This window comes from Elephantulus edwardii, unplaced genomic scaffold (genome assembly GCF_000299155.1).
Source record: "Elephantulus edwardii isolate Elephantulus edwardi_28Jun2011 unplaced genomic scaffold, EleEdw1.0 scaffold00011, whole genome shotgun sequence".
In the NCBI taxonomy this organism is placed as follows: domain Eukaryota; kingdom Metazoa; phylum Chordata; class Mammalia; order Macroscelidea; family Macroscelididae; genus Elephantulus; species Elephantulus edwardii.
This window is the reverse complement of record NW_006399761.1, coordinates 532,618-545,729: the sequence shown is the minus strand read 5'-3', so window position 1 is coordinate 545,729 and position 13,112 is coordinate 532,618. Positions and strand designations below refer to the sequence as shown.

The following is a 13,112-nucleotide window of genomic DNA, read 5'->3' as shown; positions in this document are numbered from 1 at the left end:
GCCGCCTCCCACCCGCGGTCCGGGGGCTCCTGCCCAGCCCAGCGCCGCTGCCCTGCGGGAGCTCCGCCCGGCCAGGGGACGACTTCGGCCACCAGCGGCCCCCGCCGGCCGTCAAGCTCCCGGGTCAGCGCGCCCTCCCGCGGCTCCTGCCCGGAGACCCCGGCTGGCACCCGCAGCGGCGGCGCGCTGGGGAGCGGAGGCAGCAGGCCACCCGCGCGGGAGACCTGGGCCATCTGCAGCGGGCCAGGAACTGACCACCAACTTCGCGTCCAGTCCGCCGGAGGCCGCTGCGCTCCACCTCCTGCCGGGAGCTTCAGCCCGGGGTCTGGACCTTCTCGCGTTCCGTAACCAGAGCCTTCTGCTCCTAATAAACATGGCTACTGGCCCGCCCCGTGGCCCCGTCCCTTCTGCCCGTAACTAATATGGCGCCTGACGCTGCAATCCAGGGTTTTTCACTTTCGAGTCTCTGTTTTAGAGGGAGCCTTCTGCCCTTAACAAACATGGTTGCAGGCCTGGTCACGCAGCCCCGCCCCTTCTGCCCGTAACAAATATGGCGGTCGGAGCTGCAAACCAGGGGTTTTCACTTTCAAGTGTCAGCTGACCATATCTGGTGATGGATGATTCCGAAGGTTGTGGGGCGGACTGTATAAAGGAGCAAGCATCACAAGCATCAGGACATCCGTGGCAGTTCGAATCCACTAGTGGCTCATCAGGAAACAACCGGACAGTGTGTCAGCTGTGACTACGTTTCCCCCGCGGAGGGGTCCGCTGCTGCCCTCCCAACTCTGCAAAGAATTCGACTCTAAGGCAAAGCCCCTCCTTTTCCCCAGCCCTGCTGATTCTGATGCCTCCACATCCTCCTCATCCTCGCATCGTGGGTGGACCTGGGGCAAGTGGGGCCTCAGATCCTGCCCCGGAGGAACACTGGCCAGGAGCATCCCGCGTCCAGGAACAGTCTGAAAGTGAACAGGATCGGGAATGAGGTTACAGGGGACCGGGAAGGAGGCTCTTAGGGGGAAACACAAAGGGAGACGCGGTAAAGTCGAGTCCCAGCTCTCCTGGTTGGCCCTCCAGTTGGGTTTTCAGAGCCTGTGAGTCGTTCAGGAGGAGACTGCCCATCTTTCTCCTGAGAAGCTGCTGATGGATTTGAACCTTTGGGTTCCCAGCACGGCTCCAGGGCGCCCTTGAAGAGGAGCTTGAGGAGGGACACGATGAAAATGCAGAGCACTTAGTGCAACAATGAATGAATGGAAACCCAAAATCTCTGTAAATGTTTATGAAAATTAATAAAATATAGGAAAAAAAAAGAAAATGCAGAGCACTGAAGAGCTACAGTTCCACTAGCTTCCCGGGCATCTTTAAAACTCTGAAGAGCAACAGATTCCGAAGTTCATTTACAGTTACACAGTCTTTTATTTCCCCTCTCATCTCGATTTTGGTCGGAAGCACACACTTATTAATCCAGAAATCTGAGAATCACTCGGTCTTGACCGGCATCAGTCTTTTCTGAAACGTCTCAACTCCCTTGCTGTTCCCGGGCAGGAGCCGTCCTCCTCCAGGATCTCTTTGATCTGAGCTGATGCGTGGCTCCTGCCTAACCACCTCATCCCACACTATGTCATTTCTGTTTTCACTCCCCAGATCACAGGTCAGCTCCCACCATAGACAGGAGAAAGTCCAAACGCACTAACTCACACGAGATGAGAACATCATACTTGGCAGCGTCTATGGTAAAACAGCCTCTTCACCAATCTCTGTTTGTACATTGCTTCAGTACACACATCTGAACATCTACTATGCACCAAACACTGTTCTAGCCATTGAGAAAAAAGCTGTAAGCCGAATGGGAGAGGAAATACTACATTAATGAATGAGAACTATTCATAGTTCTAAGAGCTCTCCTGGTCAGTGGGTAAGGAGTTGTGTTGCCAACACCAAGGCAAGGGGTTTGAATCCACCAGCTCCTCCCTGAAAGAAAGGCGGACCGTCTCCTCCTATGCAATTTGCAACCTTCTGGAGGGTCTGCTGCGAGTCCTGACTTGAGGACAATGAGAGAGAGAAAGAGATATTCAATGAATTAGCATTATTAGTGGGATAGTCATCTAACTATGTAAGAAGTGGGTGAAGAAGTGGCTGAAAGGCAAAAGGATTGTGACACCGATTTGGGGAATGGAAGGAGAAGGTACTTAGTAAGAGCACAGGAGAGAATTGAGAGTGGCCGGCACTGTGTCCTCTTGCCAGGAGGGGCCGTGGGCTTGGGGACTAGATGGGCTCCCCAGAGGCCAGAGGGGGTGGTTCAACATAGGTGCTCGGGTGAGTGCATGGCAGCTGCCTCCCTCCTTCCCAGTAGAGCTCTGGCTGGTTCTCCCCCATCCTCTGTAAAAAAGGAAGATCATTCTAGGAAGTTGTATAATGAGTACAGACGACAGACAAGAATGAGTGAGTGGTGGTGTTAGAGAAGAGTACCAAATGTCCCATCAGCCACCTACAGGACAAGCAAGTCCCTCGAGGAGGATGTACTCGCGGGGTGTCCCTCTGAGGTGAGGATGGTAAGACTTCATCTCCCAGACTGTGGGCATGCTGTCAGGAGGCACCATGCTGGAAAAGGCGGGTTAGAGAGAGGACCCTCAACAAGGCGGACTGACCCAGTGACTGAATAGCGGAGAGGGTGAGGACGGCATCGGGTAGGATGCAGGTCAAATCTGTGGAGCATGTACTTGCTATGAGCGCTGGTCAGCTCGAGGGCACCTTCCAGCACTTTAGGAGTTAGCAGAAAATATCTGGCTGGAGGTCACTTTGGTGGAACAGGCTTACAGGTTCATCTAAGACTGGATTCCAAGAGGTGGCTGGGCTGGCCCTGAGACCAGTGAACCAGATGGTGTCCAGCTGGCACCACTGACCATCCTGAACATTGGCACAACAGGCGGATCTGGGTAGGATAAGCAAAATGGTCCACGTTTATTGGGCCAGTTGAGACAGGGAACTTTCCTGAGAGCACTGCCCTCTCCTCATTAGGTGCCATCAAGTGACGACTCCTAGCGACCCTACAAACAACAGATCTGAGCCTTGTCCTGGCCTGCACCGTTCTGACCATTCCTGATACTGCCCTGAGATACTCTTTAGAACGTGAACCGAAACAATCCCTTAAAGGCACATTTTAGTGAAATTAACAGATTGGCACATGGAATAAAGGATATTATCCCTGAGCACATGAGAAAAAAAAATCTATGTAAGACCATAAGGTCAGCAATTACTCTACAGCAAAGATGAGTGACAGGGAGGCAGGGAAACTAGGGTGCTGGAAACAGAACACAATGCAGACGTTAATACACGGTCAAAACTGTCACCACCACTGAACAATGTGTATGTAAACTGTCAACACTATTTGCTGTTAAACCTTCAGCAAACAGGAAATAAAATACTGTTTTTAAAACATAGCAGTGCAGACCTAGAATTCTTGAAACCTCAAGTCAGAGAGCTGGACAATGACCAGGAAGGATAGAAGGAGAATTGATGCCTTTGAGCTTTGGTGTTGGAGAAGAGTATTGAGGGTCCCATGGACTGCTAAGAAAACAAACAGATTAACCCTGGAGAGGGTTAAACCGGGCTGCTCCTTGGAGGCAAGGATTCTGAGGCTTTATCTGACATACTTTGGTCATATTGTAAGGAGGGACTGGTCCTTGGAGAAGGACATCATGCTTGGGAGGGTGGAGGGCAGGCACAGGAGGGGAAGACCCTCTGGGAGGTGGATTGATTTGGTGACTGGGGCAATTGGGATGAGTGTGTTGGAGACAGTGAGATTGGCACAGGACAGAGCTGAGTTTAGAGCTGTTGTACATAGGGTCGCTATGAGTCGCAAGCGACTCGAGGGCACATAACAACAACAAGTGGGGTGGGGTGACAGTTCAGAGACAATGAACTCGAGTGAGCTCTACCTTCGTAACTAGAATTACCTGACGAGCTCTTTGCTCATCCCAGGTGCGTCTAAAAGACATGAAAGCTGAGAAAGCTGGGGAGCCAGAGAAAGAGAAGACCCTCAGTGACATGGACTGACACAGTGACCATAGCAACAGGCTGCAGTATGTCAGAGATGATGAGGACAGTGCAGGACAGGTCCCCGCTCAGGTGTGTTGTTCACAGGTCACCATGAGCCCTCGCGGACTCAATGACACCAAACAGGTTGGTCTAAGACCCTTTCTTGTTGATACTTTAAATATTAATGTTGAGGGGTACAAGGTGTATTCCTTCGGGTTGATCAAGCTTAATTACTATGATCTGAAGTGAGTGAAGTTATACAATACATATGAGTCTGTCTGGAGTATAAGAAATATGAGCTGTATGGTGGGAAGAATTTTTATTTTCCAATTGCTAATTGAACCAAATTATTTCCTCTCTTTTTTTGTGATAGCGTCGCTCTTTTTTAAAAAAATTTAATTTTAATGAAAGTTTACAGAGACTTAGGGTTTCCAGTCATTCATTGTTGCACTTTTCTCCCTGCTCACTCCCTCCCCCCCAATTTACTCTTCTCTTTGAAAAGTAAAAGAAAAATTCTTTCATTGTTATACAATCCCTCCTCATTCTAGACTCCTGTCATGACAATACCTAATCATATATCCCTTTTAAACAGTTCTCTCCCTCATCTGTTTCAATGCAGTATACATAATTTATCCCCTCTTTCTTAGTATCCCCTCAACCTCAAGGTCAGTCCCGTCCGTTTTACAATAATGGCTCTATGCAGCATTTGTCCTTTTGTGACTGAGCTACTTCACTCAGCATAATGTCCTCCAGGGTCACCCATTTTGTATAATATTTCATGAGTTCCTTGTTTTTCAGTGCTGCATAGTATTCCATTGTATGAATATACCACAGCTTCTCTATCCATTCGTTTGTTGATGGGCACCTGGGTTGTTTCCAACTCTTTGCTCTTGTGAACAAAGCCGAAATAAACATAGGTGTGAATCCAAATGACTTCTTATGTATGTTTAACAGTTGGAGTTTGGCTCTGGGTCTCAGAAACATATACTAAAGATGACTAGTTTGAGCAAACTGGCATGTTTTTGTCGTTTTTATTAAAAAATACGAAACAACTAAAATAGGGAGCATTTCAAATCCCTATAGATTCTTATGGCTCGTATTCTGTAATTATGTGGAAAACAAATTTTATTTCAACTTCATTTACCAATATATTGGACAGGCAGACATGCCCCCTCAACAATAAAAAATATTGTATAGATACAGGTGTAATTCAGTGAAAAAAAACCACACAAAACCAACTCAGCTAATATTAACTTGACACAACCTTGCTTGCTGAAACTAAGGAGGACAGAAGCACTTGCTGCAGAACCTCAAAGACTATAGTCTTCAAGATGGATTGAAGCTCAGCATCAAGAAGACAAAGATTCTCACCACTGGCCAATTGACAGCACCATCACGGAGAAGAGATCGGAATTTTTAACAGCTTTAGTTTACTTGGCTCCCCAGTCAACACACTTGGTACCAGGAGCCAGGAACTCAAAAGGTGAATTGCATTGAGAAAATCTGCAGTCAGGGACCTCTCCAGAGTACTGAAGAGCAACAGTGGCAGTCTAGAGACTAAGGTGCACCTCATTCAGACCATGGTCTTCACAATTACTTGCAAGGCATTGGAGAGCTGGACAATGACTAAGGATGACAGAAGAATAGATGCCTTTGAGCTGTGGTGCTGGAGAAGAGTGCTGAACATACCATAGACTGCCAAGAAAACAAACAGGTCTGTCTTGTAGAGGGTGAAACCAGGCTGCTCCTTGGAGGGAAGGATTTTGAAGCTCTGTCTCACGTATTTTGGGCACGTGGCCAGGAGGGACCAGTCCTTAGAGAAGGACATCATGCTTGGGACAGCACAGGAGAGGAAGACCCTGGATGAAATGGACAGACACAGTGACTGGGGTTACGGGGCAAGTGTGTCAGAGACAGACTGGCTCGGAATGGGCAGGCTGCAGAGCTGCTGTACGTAGGTTGCTCACAGCAATATTAACTCTGGTGACACACTCCCTGTGGAGGTGCTGAGCTAACCCAAAGGCCGCCTCTCTCTCAGCAGCGTGAATCTACCAGCTGCCGCAGGGGAGGAAGGTGTGAGCTCCCCTCCTGTGGGATTTACAGCCTCTGAAAGCCTGGTGGGGGATCAGCTCTATGTTCTAGCTCGATGACGATGGGTATGAGTGGAGTGTAAGTGGGGAGACAGGCCAGACAGGAAATGGTTGTGGGTCATAAGAGGTCTGCTGCCATCCGCAAGGTTTTCACGGGCCAGCTCCTCCCAGAAGCAGACCACTAGTTCATTCCCAACCTTTCTTCATCTGAAAGCTCCAGTGACACTTGACCACCATGGGTGACCCTGCTGATATTTGTGATAGCTACTGCATCGCTTCCACAGTGACATGCAAACCACCAGAGTACAGCAGACAGACAAGTGGACGGCAGACAGACAAGTGGACAGCAGACAGACAAGTGGACAGCAGACAGACACGCGGAGGGGCTAGTATCCTTTCATTATTGTTGTGTTATGTGCCGTTGAGTCGCCGGCGACCCATAGTGACCCTATGTACAACAGCCCTAAACCCTGCTCTGTCCCTTGCCAATCTTGTCTCCGATACACCTTCACCCATTACCCCAGTATCTGAATCAATCCATCTCATCGAGGGTCTTCCTCTCCTGTGCTGTCCCTCCACCCTCCCAAGCATGATATCCCTCTCCAAGAACTGATCCCGCCTTGCAACATGTCCAGAGTATGTCAGATGAAGCTTCAGAATCCTTGCCTCCAAGGAGCAGCCTGGCTTCAGCCTCAAACTTCACCAACAAACTTGTTTGTTCTCCTAATTGTCCATGGTATATTCAATTATCTTCTCCAGCACTACAGCTCAAAGGCATTAACTCTCCTTCTATCATCCCTCATCATTGTCCAGCTCTCTGATGCACAGCAAGTAATTGCAAAGAGCATGGCCTGTATCAGGCGCACCTTAGTCTCCAGACTGACATCATTGCTCTTCTCTAGACTTCCTAAATTCATGTGCTAAAGAAGATTATCCAAGAAGCTACACTATATTAAAAAGGACTCAACACAAACATTGGCCAAAGATTCCTTAATAGCATGCACCACGTGGATGACACAGCCTTAGTGAAAGAGGAGGAGAATTTGACACATTTACTGATAAAGATCCAAGACTCCAGCCTGCATGGCGTGGCAAACCGAAACCCTCACAACGGGATCAATCAGCAACATCATGTTAAATGGAGAAAATACTGAAGGGTCCAGAATGAAAGCTGCTTGATGGAGTGGAGTGGTGGGGGTGTTGTATGACAATGAAAGAATTTTAATTATTTTTTTTTACTTTTCAAAGAGAAAAGTGCATTGAGGGGGAGGGGTGGAAAGGGAGGAAAGTGTGCAATAATGAATGAATGGAAATCCAAAGGCTCTGTAAACATTCAGTTACAAAAAAAAAAAGGAGTCTTTATTTCCTTGGATTCACAATGAATGCCCCATCGTTCTTGCATCCAAAGAGCACTCTGGCTACACTCTCTCCAGAACATACTGGCTTGTTCCATGGGGTGTTCAGTATTCTTCTTCAGCACACAGCTCAAAGACGTAAGTTCTTCTGTTATCCGTATTCATTGTCCAGCTCTCAGAGGCATAGAAAGTGATCAGAAAGACCCTGGCCTGAATCAGACACACCTTACTCCTCAAGCTCACTGTTTGCACTGTTGTTATTATTAAGTGCTGTCAAGTCGCTTAAGACTCATAGCAACCCTATGTATAACAACCCTAAATCCTGCTCTATCCCTTGTCAATTCCATTGTCTCCGACACACCCATCCCCATTAACCCAGTGACTGAATCAATCCATCTCATCAAGGTTCTTCCTCTTCTGTGCTGTCCCTCCACACTCCCAAGCATGACGTCCCTCTCCAAGGACTGGTCCCTCCTTGCAACATGTCCCAAGTATGTCAGACGAAGCTTCAGAATCCTTACCTCCAAGGAGCCACCTGGCTTAACCCTCTCCAGGATGAACTTGTTTGTTCTCCTAGCAGTCCATGGTACATTCAATACTCTTCTCCAGTACCAAAGCTCAAAGGCATTGATTCTTCTTCTATCACCCCTAGTCATTGTCCAGCTCTCTAATGCATAGCAAGTAATTGCAAAGACCATGGCCTGTATCAGGTGCACCTGAGTCTCCAGAGTGACACCATTGCTCTTCAGTATTTTGGAGAGGTCTCTGATAGCAGAGTTTTCCAATGCAATTTGTCTTTTAATTTCCTGGCTACTGATACCAAGAGTTTTGACTGTAGAGCCAAGCAAACGGAATTTGTCAACAATCACAATCTCGTCACCATCTATCATGATGCTGCCAACCGGCCCACTGGTGAGACTCTTTGTCTTCCTGATGTTGAGCTTCAATCCATATTGAAGGCTGTAGTCCACTGTACTATGCCCCATTTCTTACCTTCAGCCATTTCTTCTCTCTCCGTGATCTCTGGACTCCAGTCAACATTATGGGAAGCAGGACCACACCCGTGGGCTCCTGAACCAGACGACCATGCTGTGCTGAGTGGCCTGACCTGGCTCATTCAGCTTTCTGTCATTCATTCTTACCGGGTTCAATGTTTGGGCCCAGGTTACCCTCTGCCTTGCAGCCTTATACAGCTGGGCTTCCCACTGTAACTGAGGCCTTCGCTGTACTAGCTTATTCTTAAACATAGTGGCTTATTCCCAGAGCATCCTTGATATCTGGCTTGGGACACTCAGACAGATGGCTGGGTCTGAGGAGCACAGACACACTGACAGAGAAAGAGGAGAAGCAGATCCTGCCTAAGTTCGATCTTCCAAAGATTCTCAGAAGTGTCAGAAGACACCATCCTTCAGTCCTCAGGGCTTCTCCATCCCCCTGTGCATACTGCAGGGGAACACAGGAGTCTCCGTGTCTGTCCTGGAGCTAGGCTGGTGTCTCCACCTGCAAAGTTGCTGCTCCCAGGTCCACCTCAGTGGGTCAGGCATGGCCACCCTCCCTCCATGCTGCTGGTCCAGGTTCACAGATGCAGGCTGTCACACAAGGAGAGGTGGGCGGGCCATTCGCCGAGCTTTCAGCTCAGGGTCTGTTGGGTCTGGGTAGGGAGAAGGGTCTGGACTCCTGTCAATGCAGGACAAAGAGCCAGGTGTAACCCTGCAGCACGGAATGGCCTAGGGGGCAGGTGTAAGGAACCCCAGGAACTGCATTCCAAAGACCCAGAGCTTTGTGACCAAACAGAGCAAGTTGCCGCAGGCCACCACCAGTCTGCATTTCGTACATCCTATGTCTAGTGTCTGAAGTAGAAGCCCCACCTCTGTGCTCTTTCTCTGTAAAACAAGCATCATTGCTTCCATCTCGGGGAGTTCCGCGCTGCCACTCCCAGGTTCGCATCCACCAGCTGTTCTGATGAAGGAAGGGCGATCTCCTCCTGTGTGATTATACAGCCCACTGGAAGGAGGGTCAGCTGTTAGTTCTGACCTTGTGGTAGCCAAGTGCAACAACCTACGTTATTATAACGACGGCAGCATTAGCTGAGACCTCGGCCAGGTCGGCTGGTGGAGGGTGGGCAGGAACCCAGCCAGGGCCTATCTGTGGGGGGCACTCTGCTCCCTTAACGACCACAGCCTTGGAAACCACCTCAGGACCTCCTGCGCTGCAGTGCTGCGTCGCAAAACAGATGGCACAGCACTGCGTTGGGGGTATGAAAGTCAAGGACACCACCGGGTTCCGAGAGCGCTTGGCCCCTTGTCCGACTGAACGTTCTCTCAACAAGCAGCCACTTCTGCTTTTCCTGGCTCCAGGCGTCAGGATGGAGCAGCCCGCGGGAGTCCCGGTTTTATTCTCCCCACTCAGGGCAGGCCAGGGTCTAGATTGCCAATTGGGGAGAGCCCCACCCACTCACCCGGGAATCAATCGTCCACCTGGATCTCCTCGTCCGACAGGGGCGGCCCGGGGTCTGGCGGGGCCGCGCGGGGGTCCGGGGCCACGCCGGGCAGCAGGAGGCGGCGCGCGGTGCGCGTGGGCAGCGCGCGCCAGGAGGCCACGTCCGCGCGCATCTCCTCCACGTCCCGCTTGAGCTTGGCGCGCCGGTTCTGGAACCACGTGACGACCTGCGCGTTGGCCAGGCCCAGGCGCGCCGCCAGGCCGTCCCGCTCGGCCGGCGCCAGGTACTTCTGCAGCCCGAAGCGCTGTTCCAGCTCCCGCACCTGCTGCGCCGTGAACGCCGTGCGCGCCCGGCGCCGTCTGCGCCCCGCGGCGCCCGCTCTCAGCGTGCCGGGGGCGCGGCCTGTGAGGAGAGGAGAGGTAAGCGCGCGGCTGCGGTCCGGGGGAGAGCCGTAGGTGGACGGCTCCCAGGGGCTGGGACAGCCACGACCAACGTCCCTCACGGCCACCCAGGGGCTGACCGAGGAGGGCCCGGCGCACAGGGCAGGTGGTAGGAACTAGGGGCCTAAAGCAGCAGGCCCGGGGCACCTTCCAGATGGCGGGGAATGAGAAGAGGCCAAAGCGGAATCTGGCGGTCTGGGCCCCCAGCCGAGCCGGCCTGTAAGGCAGGAAGAGAGGTACTGGCCCCGTACGCCGGGGGTAACAGGGAAACAAAACCCTCATGTGCCTGAGGGTTCTGCCACCCCAGGCACTTGGTTATTGACGCTGCACCTCTCTTCTGGCCGGAAAGGGGGACAGTGGGGAGAAAAAGGGCGCGAACGGGCTGATTGGGAGACCCGGGCCCCGAGCACCGCGAAGACAAGCTGTTCCTGCGCCCCCGGGGATGAAGCGCTTGGAGCGGAGCGAGCGGGCACAGAAGAGGCTGGAAGCGGGTCCCCAGCGCTTGGAGCGCAGCTCCCCGGCTATCTGGCCTGCCGCCCCAGGCTTGAACCTTTTGTCTTTGGCTTTGGTCACGATTGCCCCACCTACAGGGAACAAAACTAGGACTCCCGGCCCCTGCGCTGGCCCTTCACTACAGCGCTGATGGCCTCCCGGAGCGATGGTGGTGCCGGAGCAACCACAACGAAGCTCAGGGACAAGGCCCCGCAAGTAGACTGAGGAGCTGACGCCGAGTCGGGCGTCAGGCCCGGGTGCACCAAGTTCAGAGCCTGGAGAGGTGGGGATGGGTGAGGGCCAGCTCAGAGCTGCCGCTGTACCTTCAGGGGACTGAGGGGCGCGCCCGTCGAGTCTGCAGAAGATTTTGCTCGCCATCTCCTCCAGCGCACACAGCGGCGACGCCCGGCCAGCACCCGGCTCTGGCTGTGTCCGGGGGACCTTGCGCGGGCCCAAGATGTCTGCAATGCTGAAGGGTGTCCGGGGCGTCCGGGGCTCAGCTGCGGAACTCATGGCCACTGCGCTGGACTCCGTGGCCGCCCGCGCCCGGTGTGCGGCTCCCGATCCGGGCCCCCCGCCTGGGACCCGCCCCCCACACTGGGCCCGCGTCCCTGGTGCCCCTCCTCCTGCGCCCTCCACCCCCACCCGGAGCTGCAGTGGGCCTGCGAAGGTGTCCCGGAGGCGTGAGAGTCTGCGCTAGTCTGTGAGCACCGGTCCAGGCTGGAAGGACAGGGCTCCCCGGGGGCGCTCGCACTGACCCTTGCCCAGAGGGCCCCAGCCCCTTCGTGCCTGCAGCTCATTGTGTCGCCACCTGTGAGGCAGCTCATAAACTCTTCAGTGGTCAAATTCTCCCTGGCTCCAATGGCAAGGGATTTGCAAAGTTCCCGGTGGGGGTGGAGATGGACATATCAGAGCTGTGTTGCTAGGATCCCATCCGGCCTTCAGCCATACAGGACCAGGCTGCACTGACCTACCCTAGGTCCGCGTGGCCCCTGACCTTGTCGCTCATCACCACCCCACCCTTCAACAATAGCCCTGGTACTTGGAACTAATTAGAGTGGGTACAGGGTGCAGCAGGGAAAGACTTGGGAGGACCCCTCTTCCAGCCAGAGGCCTGGCGCTTGGGGATAAAGGCAGGTGAGTGAACCCATCTGGGGAACTCAGGTTGGACAGTGGCTCTGAGCCACCACAGTTCAGGGCATCTGAAAAGTCAGAACTCGGAGAAGGCAGGACACAGGGTCCGGGAGGCTTTGTGGGTCAGAGGTATCCTCCTCCAGGGCGTCCTGTTCACCTTCTCACTGTCGGTGGGCCTGCCTATCTGTGGAGTGCAGGCAGGGTGGTCCGGAGAGGCAAGGATGGCAAAGCTCAGTACGTTGGACATGTCAGGAGGGGTCAGTCCTTGGAGAAAGACATCATGCTGAGAGAGGCGCTTGGGTGGGTGTGTGTGTGTGTGTGTGTGTGTCAGAGTGAGAGAGGAAGGCCTGACTGCACTGTGGGCTCAGCGTATCAGGGGTGGTGGGGATGGTGCAGGCTAGAGCGGGGTTCAGATCTGTTGTTTGTAGGATCCCTGTGAGTCGTAGTTGGTACGATGGCACATAATAACAGCAGCAGTGAGGAACCAGCGTTCCAGCTGCATCAGGCCTACATGTCGATGAGGAGAGCCGGGTGGAGCTGGTCACAGAGGCATGAGGGAGGAGCAGACCTGATGGCCTCCAGGGCACACCAACACGGCCCTCAGGGCCAGGCTTGCCCACCCACATACAAACTCAGAGGCTGGGGCACTCACTTCACCCTGCCGTGCATTTTCTGCACTGTTCCTGGGCTTGTACCCCAGTTGAACAGCCCTTCCCCGTCCGTGGACCAAGGGGAAGCATCACTGCTGCTGGAGGGGAGACAGTGGAGGCCCCTGAAACAAGAGTTCACGTGCTCCATCCTCTCAAGCCAGGTGGACTCACAGCAGAGGAGCTGAGCTCCAGGAGTGGACAGCAGGTGACCCCCAGAGGCTCTGACGGGGAGAGCCATGTTCCTGACCAGCCCCAGCGCCCACCAGCCCCATCCTGTCACGTTCCATCATACATGCACAGTCCCCTTGTCCACCGTCTCCCTGGGGCACGGGGAGCCTCCAGCTGGGGAGTGGGCTCCCACACAGCACTGGGGGGACGCACATGGGGCAGAGGAGAAAAGGCACTCTAAAAGGGAGGCTTAAGTCCGCTAGGTTGGGGCCCCTCAAGTGACCTTCAAAGCTAGTACATACAGAAAA

General features: G+C 53.1%; 2 protein-coding genes across 2 annotated transcripts in view; both read right to left on the bottom strand.

Annotated features, from left to right (window-relative positions):
- CCDC142 (coiled-coil domain containing 142) overlaps positions 1-233 on the bottom strand; it is a 5,649-nt gene extending 5,416 nt beyond the window's left edge. The window contains exon 1 of the mRNA XM_006880989.1: positions 13-233. Coding sequence (XP_006881051.1) covers positions 13-233 — 221 coding nt within the window. The remainder of the gene's footprint in view (positions 1-12) is intronic.
- A 9,712-nt stretch (positions 234-9,945) lies between these two features.
- On the bottom strand, positions 9,946-11,365 carry LBX2 (ladybird homeobox 2). The gene is made up of 2 exons (XM_006880833.1): positions 11,176-11,365; positions 9,946-10,322 (listed from the first exon to the last, which is right to left on the bottom strand). The coding sequence occupies exons 1-2, from the start codon at positions 11,363-11,365 to the stop codon at positions 9,946-9,948; spliced, it is 567 nt and encodes a 188-aa protein (XP_006880895.1).
- Between the last annotated feature and the right edge of the window lie 1,747 nt (positions 11,366-13,112).